The 13,372-nt window shown below is 47.9% G+C and overlaps 1 protein-coding gene across 1 annotated transcript in view; it reads right to left on the reverse strand.

Moving 5' to 3' along the window:
- The window catches only part of LOC115315116 (lysosomal alpha-glucosidase-like), an 85,515-nt gene extending 72,673 nt beyond the window's left edge, over positions 1-12,842 (reverse strand). The window contains exon 1 of the mRNA XM_040221063.1: positions 12,405-12,842. Coding sequence (XP_040076997.1) covers positions 12,405-12,842 — 438 coding nt within the window. The remainder of the gene's footprint in view (positions 1-12,404) is intronic.
- Positions 12,843-13,372: the final 530 nt, after the last annotated feature.

Raw genomic sequence — 13,372 nt, forward strand, 5'->3', positions numbered from 1 at the left:
TAGACAAAGAAGAACAGAACGAAACAGAGAACGAAAGAAAAATGAGAAAAAAAAAACAAGAAAAAAAAAAAACTACGAAATTTGCTGGAAGTATTCATCATAGCTTTGTGTCCGTGGAGGTCGTCTTGTTCTGCCTGACGTACGTGAAGTGTGCCCATTCAGCCTTTGAGCTTGCTGGACGTACTCATGCGGCGTCCAAGCTTCTTGCTCATCTGTGTTGTCTGGTCGAGTAATTCCGGTAGTCCCTCATCTTCCACTTCTCAGTCGTCGTCATTGTTATCGCCATTTGTTCCTCGAACCTATTTTTCACATGTTTTCAAGAGTTGTAGCCTGTTGCGGCGGAACGTCTTGCCATCTTCTGTGATGACAGTGTATGACCTAGGGGCTACGTATGATTGCACACTGGCTTTTGTGAACCATTTTCCGTTATTTAGGATCCGCACAGTGTCTTCTGGCTGCAAATGTCCTAGATGCCATCTGTTTTGAAGGTTCTGTGCATGTTTTGTACAGGCGGTGCTGGTTAACTGGAGGTCTGGCACAGGTGTTCGAATTCCGCGACCCATGAGAAGATCTGATGGCGAGCGACCGGCCTCCAGCGGAGCCGTACGGTAGCTGAGAAGACCCAGCCAGAACTCCTCCCCAGTAACCGGCGCTTTTGGAGCAGTTGCTTGACCATCTGGACGCCCTTCTCCGCTAGGCCGTTGGAACGGGGATACTGAGGGCTTGAGACTGTATGAATAAAGTCATACCGCGCAGAAAAGTCTTTAAATTCTTTCGCAGAAAGCTGTGGGCCTCCGTCAGTGCAGACCTCTAACGGGTGTTCCAAGACGTGAAAGAAACGCAGAAAGTTTGGCTATCACACCATTAGCACTTACGCCCTGTAGCTCCTCCAATTCCGAAAAATTGGAGTACGCATCATAAACAACTAGGTAATGTCTTCGAGACAGTTCGAACAAGTCTGCTCCAACTCGGCTCCAAGGATTTTGAGGTACCTCACGTGTATGCAAAGGTTCATTTTTCTGTCTGTATGCGAAGACTTGTCAAGTCTCACAATCCCTGATTAGTGCAGTGATGTCCGCATTCATTCCTGGCCAATAAACAAGGTTTCTTGCCCTTGCTTTGCACTTGTTGAGATCTAGCCCTACTGAAAAAAAAACATTTGGCGCCTGTATGAAAATAAACGGGCCCATACCGGTAGCAGTTTAGCCATACCGGTCACCAGTTCGTCAAAGAGGTCGCCTGTATGGCTCAAAGAGGTCCCCCGTATGAGCCATAACGGTCACCTATTTGGGCAAACAGGTCACTTCTTTCGCAAACGGGTCACTCGTCTCAGCAAATGGGCGACTCGTTTGGGCAAGGTTGTCGCACGTTTGCTCAAACCGGTGACCATGTTGCACAGACAGGTGACCGGTGACGGGCCTACTGTACCGGTTTAATCAAACGGCTCTCGGGAGCCCGTTTGATATTGAACGTACAGATCGGCGGCGTGGGCACGCCTTTTTCAGCCGTGGCAGCCTATGTTTCCGGAAGGCTGCGAGCGCCGGTTCATCGGTTTCAGATCGTCCGCGTGATGCAAGTAATTATATATATATATTTTAATTGCGCTGATGTTCGCTTATATTGCAACTAAAACTAACACATTTTTTTTACGTAAATTTGGTGGGCCGATATTTTTGACAGAACCTTAAAACTTTGTCCATCTTTGTTGCCTCAACTTACTTATTCAGCTCGAATCTTTCTCGCAGAAGACGCGACCGCATGAAAGAATGTACTTCTAGAGTCCGTTTCACTTCATTTCAAGACGCAGCGAAGGTAGCACGCGAACACGCGGCTGCAAGAACATAGATCATTGCGAGAGCACGCCCGCCATTGCAGCAGTCTAACTACGAGCTCGCGGTGAGTACTTCCTTCGCTCGGGCCCAAGCCGCGCTTCTGGCCGCCGCCATTTCCTGTGTTCGAGCGTGCTGAAATGCGTGCGGGCGCGCGCGCGCCTGTTTTCCGAGGCTACAAAAAGCACGTCTCACTGGAATGCCTGGGGAGAGGGTTCGGAACCGTCTCGGTGTCCTGCCCCTTCACCGCGCCCCTTCTCTCCTTTCTTGTCACCTCTGTCACGTGACCCACAGCAGCGCGCGAGCTACACGCTGATAAGCATCAAGATCCGCAAGGCCGCGCCTTGCAGTTGCTTTTTTCTTTGTCTGCTTGTTGTCAGTCGCAGCTTTGCATTTAATTGCATTATAATCAAACTTCGTTCGTCCCAACTGCTTCAATCTGTCGCCTATCCCTGCGGTCTTATTGCGATGTCTCTCGACAACGTATTGGATGTGCACCAAAGCTCTCAGTGTTCGAAAAATCTTACGTGGATATCGGCAACAAGTGATTCTTAGAATTCTTGCGGTTTGGTAGGGTTCGGCAAATGACAGCTCGTGCGCCGCATCGTGTTGAAACTTCCAAGGAGCCGTTCCCTCTCGTTTGTGTTTGTGTGGTGGTCCTGCTTTTACCGTGTCCACAAATATCACGGATTACGTCTTTCAAGTCCGCTATTATTATGGTAAGTGCACTGCAACCTACTTGTTGGCAACGATTGACCGTTCTTCTACGCGTACTCTTCCAGATTATTTATAGAATTTTGTAGCTGCAAAATTCTATAAATAATCCGGAAGAGTACGCCGGGTAAATAATTTCCCCGAAAGTCTACCTGTATAGTCTAGAATCACCTCGGTTCTTGTTTGCCTTGCAATCTTCTCAGTTGTATAAAAGCTTAAAGTGCCTCTCACATTTCACAGATCGCTTGCATGTTTGTACTTGTCTACAGGCGAGGCAATAAACTTCGAGGAGAATTGAAAACAATCTTGTGTGTCTGTTTTCCAGCTCATTTGCAAGCACCCACGCGAGCGCATTTGTTCTACGTGTTTTCTCCATGTTATAGATACGTTTGAGAGTTTCGGGACGTCCTAAATAAGCTTAAGATAACCAAGCTCCCAGAATGATACCCATTTAGGGCGAGCGCATAATTTGCCAATTCGAATGGCGCATTCAGAGGTGTGATCACGTGCGAGGTCGAACGGGCACCCGTGTCAAACGGGCACCCGTATCAAGCGGGTACCGTTTCAAACGGGTACCCGTACCCCATAATCACGTTTGATTCAAACAGGTGGACATGTTTGCCACCCGTTTGAGTTTCAAATGTTTTTTTAGTAGGGTAGGTGGCCGTGATGTATCCGTTTAAGTATTTCTTTGCGCATTGCTGTAGGAATTACTCATTTGCTTCCTTTCAACAAGATTCCGTTGACCACGAAAAGCCCTGTCATGATGGTCTTTAACTCAACTAGGATTGGTTTTCCCGCTTCTACACAGTTGACAGCTTCCTGCAGGACCGGATCATGTGATGTGGCGGTCTGTAGGCTGCCCAAAGTCCGGCTGCCTACCAGTGTTGAAAGCACCGCATTTGCATGTATCTCAACGTCGGTGGAGCTTTTTTCGAGTTGTGACTCGCAAGAGATGCGAGAAATTGTGCCCGCGATCACCAGCTTCTTTCCCGGAACAAACTGCAAATCAAATTCAAACTTCAGCAAACGAAGAAATAGTTTTTGCAACCTTGGTGGCAATTCACCCAAGTTTTTCTTTGCAAGAGCGATTAAAGATTGATGGTCGGTTTCAACTAATGCTTTCCTTCCTAGCACAAACTCGTTGAATTTCTCGCACCCAAATACAATTCCTAATGCCTCCTCCTCAATCTGAGCATATCTACGCACTGTGTCCGTAAGCACTCTTGAACAATATCCCCCACCATTTTCCAATCTTGTTCGTCATGCGGGAACAATGCCGCACCCAGAGCAAAGGCAGAAGCGTCTGTGGAGATTTTTGTAGGCCTAGTGGGATCAAAAAGTGTTAACACCAGCGCTTCAGTCAACGTTTTTCGTATCTGCCGCCACTCACTTTCGTGCTTGGCAACCATTCAAAAACAGTGTCCTGCCTAATGAATTTACGTAGGGACTTGGTCTGCGTTGACAGATGAGGCAAGTATTCGCCAAAGTAATTCACTGTCCCTAACCACCTGTGAACTTTACTTGACGGGATAGGTAGGGCTGCCACACACTTTACAAGGTCTGGATTTGGCTCAGTGCCAGCGGCACTAATCTTATCCCCTAGATAGGTGATTTCTTTTACCCCAAAGACACAGTTTTCGAAGTTTAGGGATGTCCTTCAGCTTGTATGGCCTTGAGCACTCCGTGCAAGCGTTGGTCATGTTCTGTTTGTGTTGCAGCCCAAATCAAGACATCGTATATATACCCGGACTCCTGGAAGGCCATCTAGAAGGTAGCTCATGGTACGCTGAACTACTTCTGGAGCTGAAGCGAGTCCAAAAAGTAGTCGTTATAATCGGTATCGCCCAAAAGGCGTACTAAAGGTGCATATTCGAGATGTGCCGTCATCTAGCGGTATTTGATGAAAAACGCTGTTGGCGTCAAGCCTGGTGAAATATGCCGCGTGCGCCAAGTCCGCTTCAATTTCCTCTCTTCGAGGAAGTTAAAAGTGCTCTCTCTTGAGTGCTTCATTTATATGACGGGGATCCATGCATATTCTCTACTTATTGTTCTTCTTGCGTACTATCACTAAGGAACTCACCCAGTCTGAAGCTTCTTGCGCTTTCACGATGACACCGGATTCCTCCATTCAATCCAGCTCTGCCTCGAGAGGCGTTCTGAGTGCGTGCAGTCACCTACGAGATGGTTGTATCACCGGGGTGGAGTTTTCACGAAGAACCATCTTCTATGGTCTCTTTGCGCATCCTAGACCACAGAAGAGAGATGGAAACTCGCTTTCTTCTTTCCGGCGCAGTTGGGCTTCATGCCCAACGGTGTTGATCCTGCTGATGAGGTCGAAGTACTCGCTCGCCTTCAGGCTCATAATGGCCTGCCGTCCTTTCTTGACAACGAAAATTTCATCAGTCCTTGCTTGTTTCCAATGAGTACGGACAACCGGACTTTTCCCAGATGTTGGAGGAGTCCACCGCCATAGCTGTATAGAATTCCAACCGTTGGTGTAGGCTGTTGTTTGGCCCTAATTTTCAGAAACAATGTGCGAGGAAATAGGTTAGTCTGAGCACCGGTGTCTACCTTGAGCTCCACTTCTTTTTCTTCCATCACCGTTGTGATTGTCCGGTCATCGCTACCTATGGGCCGCTTGCTGCTGGCTTTTAGAATTTCGAGGGCATCAAATTCGCTGTCTTCTTCACTGGCTTCTTCGACTTCGTGGACACCAGTCGGCTTGTTCTTACAGCATGCTGCAAAATGTTTCTTTTTTTGCGTACTTTGCGCACTTCTTCCCGTAAGCTGGGCAGTGTCGAGGATGGTGAACATAGTTGCAAAAGCCACATTTCCTCTTACCCCCGAGTTTTTTTCCGACCTTACTTTCGTGCTTTTTTCTCTCAACGGGTTCCACCTTCAGCATTGCTTCCCTCTTCTCCCTGACAGGTGTTGCGGCACTCCATGCTTTACCGTGCATATCGGCTATCTCTTCAGCCTTGCAACATTCGACTGCCATTTCCGAGATTAAATCCTTTTTTCGCAGGAGCTTCGCTCGCAGCTTCCTACTTGACGTTCTGTAAACGATCTGGTCACGCAGCATTGACTCTGTTAGTTCGCCGAATCCGGAAGTCTTCGCCTTCAGCTGGATGTCGCGGTAGAACTGTTCGAATGGCTCTTCTTCCTCCTGTTGCCGCGTCCGGAATACGTAACGCTCAAAAGTTTCATTACATCTAGGGAGGTAGTACTCTTCAAATCTTCTACCAGACTGTCGTAATTTGTGACTTCCTCAGGTGGTAGTCCAAAAGTATTAAAGACATCAATAGCCTCCTGCCCCGCGATATTCAAAAAGATAGTGGCCTTTTGCTGCCGAGTCCGAAGTTTGATGGGTTCCATGGCCACCAGAAGTTCAAGCAGAAATTCTCTGCTTGAACTTTCTAGATTTCAGCGGCATGCTCTCCGAACCTCAGCGTTTCTGGCGGCGGAAAATCAGTCATGATGAGCAGTGATTATCATCCCACTTTTGACACCATGTATCGTTCCGTTAAGAACGACAAATAAAGCAGTCCGTACACCTAAAAAGGATTAGATCAAACGGCGTCGTCGTCGTCTATATTCGTGTTGCTCGTGCATCGTTCCTATTGATACAAAATGTACGCCTACTTCGCCGGTGTGCGGATAGCAAAATCTTGGTATACAAGAGACATCTTTATAAAGCTGCCCGCCAGCAGCGAATTTAAAACGGCTTACCATAATGGAGATGTCAAGGTGATATTGCGAAATTCCTAAGCCAAAATGTCGACCATACGGGCAACTTGGCGCTACATTCACACGATCCAGTCATTTTAGTTCTCACTCGACGCCATTATTGAGACGACTGCTCACAGCGTATGGTCGGCGTGAGTTCGAGTTCATGATGTCACAAAGAAGACAATCTTGATGGTGTGGAATGTGCGTGTCAGAATCGTTGGGGAAGCCTGCCGTCAGCACGTGCTCAATAGCAGCGAGCTCACCTATGGCCGCCAGTCGCAGAACCACGGTGTAAGATACACTTTTTAGGTGAGGACACGGCGGGGCTGAACGCGCGGCGCGAGGAATCGGATAGTGTTCGTTCGACAGGCATCCGAAAGGCTGCATTATTCCGCGGCCACCGTGCCCGTGGCTGACAATGTCGCCGGCGGCCAAACGGCGAAACTGTGCGAGAGCGAAAAAAAATTATCTTGTTGCCTTGACACCCCGGTACACCGTGGTCTTTCTGCACCGTCTTTGCCGTGCCCACGGGTCGACGAGTCACCTGCCAGCGCCGCTTGTAACCTTAGTTAGAGAGAGAGTGAAAAGCGAACTTTATCTGCACCGCGCGAGGAGCGCGCTGTCCTCACCTGACGAGTATTATCCTACACCGTGCTCAGAACTAAGCCCTGTTCAGTAAAGAGCTTCTGGTTCGCGTCATTCTCAGCATTCGCGCATATCGTGCGTTTTTACTTGGTTTGTAATGCGATCAATCCGGGCGCTTGAGGCTACGTGGATTGCATGCTTGGCTAAGCGTGTACAACCAGGGACGTAGCCAGAATGGGGGGGCCATGAGCCCCCCCCCCCCCCCCCCCCCCCGAAATCTTCCATTTTGCTGGAACCGCCCCCCTCCCCCTCATGCAGCATTTTGTCTTAAGCGGCCTCCCCCGCCCCGAGACAAAATCCTGGCTACGTGCCTGTGTATAACCATACATCGACGTCGAGTTGCAGTCTCGTTACACTCTGTTCATTCTTTAAGGCGTACGGAAAGGAAATATCTTGAGCGGAAGCTCTGCCCCTCCCTTGAAAGTCGAATAGCGAGAAGTGCAACTCGTATCACGCTCGTGACGTCAATAGTTCCTGCACTGCCAAGGGTACGGCCAATCTGAATACCCGCTCGCTGTTTTACGACCTCTTCAGTGAGGCATACCACCTATGTTTCCGAAGCGGTACTGGCACGTAGCAAGCTTTACGCGTCACAGGGCGGCCGGCAGCTTCGCCAGAGCGCGGCCGTCTGAGCTGTAACTGTGCTATAGTTGGGGACACCGTTCTCCTCAACGTTACTGGGTCGGAGACGTTGACAAGCTCCGAGAAAAAAAGTGACGCGCTGCCATTCGCTGCCGCGTAGCGGCGCTGGTGTCCAAGCCTCCGGACCCGTTCGGTCTGACTTGACTCGGTACCCGTGGATGGGCCGTGAAACATCGGATTTGTGTGGGCTCACAAAGTGTATTACCAATTAATGTTGCCAGTGTGATAATAGCCGGATTGAGACAACATTTCTTGGGACTTTAGAGGTCAACTTACGCCCGCCGGGCTTTCTTAGTTTTTGCACTTCTCCAACATTACGCACCAAGGCAAGCAGCTCGGAGAAATGGCTGCGTCTATCGTTCGTGGTTTTCGGCAGATGGACCGTTGTGTTTTGGTTGTCTGCGGACTAAAATACCGAGAACCTCCCTCTTCTGGTGTTGTGTGTTTGTGTCAGAAGTACAAGCGTAAACTGCGCTGCATACATTCGGAATCCGCATTAGGAAAGAACGATAATTGGAAAACGTCATCGTCATTTGAAAGGATCGGGCTGTATTTGAATTTATATTCGGCTACGTCGAGGCCTGCTACTGGTGAAAACAACTGAGTTATTCCTCTCGTGTGCTCTTTACGTGTGTGACAACCTTGCTCCTTTGAGCGTGCGTGCCATTTTGGAGACGTGCGAGTAAGAATTTTAAAACATCACTTCCGATCAGCTGATCAGCGCGGAATCGTCTGTGCATATTTAGAGATTTAAGTGTGAATGTGCGGTGGATATTAGGACCGTTACTTTACAGTACCTGCTACAACTTAGAGCCGACAGTGCATGAATTGCGAAACACCCTCGTTTACTATGTGAAACGAGCTCATTTGTGTAAGCGTATGCATGCTCCATGTGCCTGACAGCAACATGCCTGTTGGCGTGCTTATAAGCGCGTATAAATTTAAATTCGCTTTATGTTAACTACTATTTTCTTAACGTTGCAGTCGTCCAAAAATAATAATGCTGTTTTATTGATCTCGTTACGTTTCTGCGATCTATTTCAAGCCAAAATAAATACATTTTAGCTACCCTGAGATTGCGACATAGGAAGCCTGGGGTGCAAAGACCACTCTTAATAACTGCAATGCCTTTTTGTTGTAACGAAAATGCTCTTCTACGCGAGGTACATCAACCGAGAGATGACGGAAAAGGTGTTAGTAGCAAACAAGAAAACATCGGGTCCTGTGATCGCCAAGTACAGGTACTTTCAGTCGTGGAATTTTGCATTCTCCTTGCAATGTTTTTCGTGCAAATAGAAATAAATGTTGCACAGTATTTATCTGCAATTTTAGCCTTGCCTAAGATTTGTTGTGGCAACAAATAAAAGGCAGAAAACGCATTTCGTTCGTTTTCTTGTGACAAGTGGGAGCGTTTATCCAAAACTGAATACGGCGCTGACAGCGCACGCGAACCCCTGCTTGTGGATGCTGGTCATAGATGAATGTGAGGGACATTAAATATGACACAAATCACGTTATACTTTGATAATACACGAACATAGAATCGCACTCGGAAGCCAGACCCAAAGATAGGCACCCATGTTGCTATCCGATGAATTATAGAGTAAACATCAAAGAAAGCATTAGCGTGCATAATTAAAATCGTGACTGCAGCAGAATCTACTTGCAGAGTTCATTTTTTTTTTTTAAATGAGTAAGAGCCGCCGACGTGCCGCCGACCGCCTGATTTCGCAATGAAAAGCCAGCGTTCCGAGCTTGGCCGGCCTTGTGGACCGGATGGGCTGCTACGGCAGCGCCACCACGCCCGCGCGAACGGAGGGGGCGGGATCTCCAAAGCCCGGCTAATGCGGAGCTTGTCAACTGATCTGATTTAGTAACCTTGGTTCTCCTGCCATGCATACAATTAAAGGTACGGGAGCACGCTCAACTTCATTTTACACTCCAACGCGGTACAATAATTATTCATCCTTTACTTAAATTGCTGAAAAGCTTGAAATTGAAAGCTTAACAAAAACTATATTTTTACACAATTCAAAGCCACGGAAAACAATATTAAAGCGTAATTCTAAAACTTGAATTCCGCAACGCTGTTAAGATTAGTATTATCTTTAGAACACAACTCTGCCGCCAATTGCTTCAGTAGTTCCTGAGAATAAGAACCAAAAATATGCCATAGAAAATGCGTGGGTCTTCCCCTGTGACAGTCTTTTAAGACCCATTGATACGAAAGCTACATTTCTCTTCCCCCATTGGCGTGTACAGTTTTTTTTTTCTTTTTTTGCTTTCTTTGTTGTCTGCTTTTATGATCGTCCTACAATAGTAGGCGGAATTTATACACATGGTCTAATTAAAAGTCAGAGCGCAGCCGGAAGTGAAAAAGACAAGCAAACACATACACACATGCTGGAAGGACCATGGTAAAATTGTAGCATATTAGGGGATCGGTGGCCGAGTGTCCTAGCGTACACTAGCTCAGAGAACGTGGAGCAAAAGCTCGCGCTGGAGAACCCAGGGATTCTGGGTTCTTTCCCCACCCCTGTCCGTTTCGATCTGGATGAGCATCGTGCAGGCGTGCGGTCATGTATCACTACTGCGCCATGCGCGTCAAAAAAACCCAGGCTGGCGGTTGTACTGCACAGGCTAAATTTCCCACCTACAGCTGGGAGAGAAGTCGACCGTTGAGGGAGACTAAGTTGTAGGCTGTATAAACAAACACACAAACAATTGTTTTGCTATATATTATTGAGTTACGTTCGAAGAGCACCCTGAAAGAATGATGCAGAGAGCCGTAACGTTGCGCTCCTGGAGTTTCTTAATTTGGGCCATCGGCTCGTAGTTTCTGATGTACCCTGAAGGCAATTGTATTGCCCCTTCCAGTAATGCGTCCAGATACGTAACACGAAGAGAGTCACTAGAAAAGAATGCATACATATTGCCCCGCGCGTGCGCGAGCAAGCATGCCCGTGGCACAATGTGTATCGCGTTGGTTTCACGCGGAAAAGGCTGAGGTTCGATGCCTCGGAACGGGCACACCCTTTGGCGTTTCTGTAAATGTCACGTTCCGGTAAATTCCAGAACCCTGTCGCTTGTTCGGGGACCGGCTGTTCTACCCGCGGAACCTTCTACGCCGATTGTTCCAGAAGACCGCGCGTGGCCATAAGGGCCTCCGCGGGGCGACCCAGAGTCAGTTTCGCCACAGCGCTCGGTCCTGCTGGTACGCTGACATCGACGCCTACGATGTTAGCCTTGTTCAGTGTTTTTTTGGGCGCAAGGTCACCTCATTAACCGTTAGTTTCCGGCAGTCATTAGGTACAATTTATTATACATTTGTGCAATAGAGCCAGAAAATATCGAAACAATAAGCTTGACCGATTACACAATTGGGTTAAATATGATAAAAAAAAAATCCGGAAAACACGGAATCTAGGGAGAATCTTAAGTAAAGATTATTTTTTTTTCTGGAGCAAATATTTCGATGAGTTATGAGGGCGCGAAGGTGTGCCTCACACAACTCACGTACTGTGGCCTGGTTTTGCCCAGAAACAGGGCTTTGAGGAAGTGCGTTCCGTTCATAGTATAGCATACATCTTAAAAAACGCGGGACTCGGGTGCAATCGCGGGGGCAACTCCGGAGCAGTGAATAAGAAAGACTCTGAACAAATCAAAGAGCAACAAGAATAATGGGGCACGCCTCGCGTTTTTCAAGTTGTAGGTTACTTCAATGCCCGATTTCCACTAGAGAGAGAAACAAAATGTGAAAGACGTTTACAATTCTCCGTAATGCCTAATTAGAGCACATCGTTTGAAAAGGAGGAGGAGAGGGTACGCCCCCCCCCCCCCCCCCAGTACCCTCCCGTCCTTCTCTCCTGCTCCACCCCCATTTAGCGGAAAGTTTTTGCTAAATTTTCCGCTAAATTTAGCGAAAATTTCGCCGCTAATGTTAGCAGGAAAATTTTTACGTTAAATTCAACGGGAAATTTCTCCCTAAATTTAGCAGAAGAATGTCCCCGCTAAGTATAGAGAAAAAATGTCCGGCTTAATTTGGCAGGAAATCTTTCCCCTTAACTTTAGCGAGGAAACGTCCGATTGCGCAACGCGCTGTTACGCCGACGCCGACGCCGCTCAACCCGGAAAGGGGCACCTAAGAGCTGCACTCTAAAACAGCCGACACGGACAAGACTAGAACACAAGCAGCATGCTCGCGATGCTGCATGTGTTGGCAGGCGTTTAGTCGCTCGGTGCTTGTGAAGTAAGCAGGAGTGACTGCAAGCCTGCCGGAGATACCCTCGCCTGTATGATGCTCGTGTTTCATCATAGCCTCCTTTATTCTACAAAGCCCGTCAAATTGCTGAGGTATCCGGTTTGAGGCCTGTCGCTTTCGGTTGTTTCTACTTGTCGCTCTAGTGGGACTCGGGCATAATAACGGTGCGAGAAAGCAGTTTACACCCCCTTCTATTATATTCCATTTCATAGGAAGTCCGAACGAAGCCAAAGCTGAAGTCCGATGGAGCTAATCAGGAAGCGTCACAACAGCATCTTCACGGCGCTTGTTTACTTCGTAGGGTTTCCCAACCACCGGCTAAACCCAACACACACTCGCCAAAAAGAAGAAAACAAACAGCGCGTTCACGGTGTCCGGTTAATGCAGCGGAAGGCAGCAAACGGACAAAGAAAACGGGCGCCATGACGCTCTACTTTTGGCGCTGCTTATTCGGACATCCTAGAGTTGACTGCAGTCGGTCCTAATGTGGCTGAGTGTGACGTTCTGAAATATATGCTGACGTGTAGAAATCTAAAATGGGAGGCAAATAAATGTGTAAGAATGAGAAACACGGAACTTACCTTTATCCTGACCGTGTTCCGATCGTAAAAGAGCACTTGAACCTGAACGAGCGGCACGTCGACGTCGATGCCGGACGGCGTCCGTCGCTTGAGTTGGACGGTGATCCGGTCGATGGAGCTCTGGGCACCCTGGACGGAGTAGCCCAGGTAGTGTTTGGGGAAGAAGCATCGCGGAACCCCGACACTGTTCTTAACCGTCTCGTCCACCGTGTTGTCCAAGACCCCCCAGCAGCAGCGGCGAAGGAGACAGGAGGTTTCGCTGGCGTTCTCTTCGGGGTGACAGTCAAAGCGCTCGGCAACTGTCTCCAAATGGCACTCGAGAGCGTCCTCCGCTACGACGAAAGGGGGGGGGGGAGCTTTGAATATATGTTTGTTGTGGACGCTATTTTGAGCCCTCTCCGTGAGCGTAGCAGGATGTACATACTGCGCGTGGGGCATTGTTAGCGCCAACATCACCCTAACGCCTTTTCTGATTTTACTTCGAAAGGCCGGCGACCCCAACCGAGCACTTCCACCTCAATGGTAGCTTTGAAAGCAATCCTTCAAAATGACCGAAAAGCAAAAAAATAACCAGAGATGGCTCGTTCGCGGTAACAATGTCACAGAGTGAGGGCGGACGCAATATTGGCACTTTCAAGATTTTTTTCAAACACAGTATTGATTAAAAACATAGTTTACCTTAGGTTGGTGCCTACACTGAGCACTTTGAAGCTAAATAGTACTTTATATGAGCCGTTATATTTAAAACAACAACAACATGAAATGCTGGAAATCGCTTAATCGTGCTAACAATGTGACGGTAAAAAAAATAGTGAAATAACCGCACTAAAAAGTTGCGGAATGTGATTTTTGAAATCATTGAAGAAGAAAATACTAAGGTTCTGATTTTCTATTGGCTACTGTATTGGGCTATAGGAGGTGCTATTTCCTGCTTGTATTTAAAGCCCATTTATGTATCAAAAGTAGCG

This window comes from Ixodes scapularis, unplaced genomic scaffold, assembly GCF_016920785.2.
Source record: "Ixodes scapularis isolate PalLabHiFi unplaced genomic scaffold, ASM1692078v2 PGA_scaffold7__128_contigs__length_106722199, whole genome shotgun sequence".
Lineage (NCBI taxonomy): Eukaryota > Metazoa > Arthropoda > Arachnida > Ixodida > Ixodidae > Ixodes > Ixodes scapularis.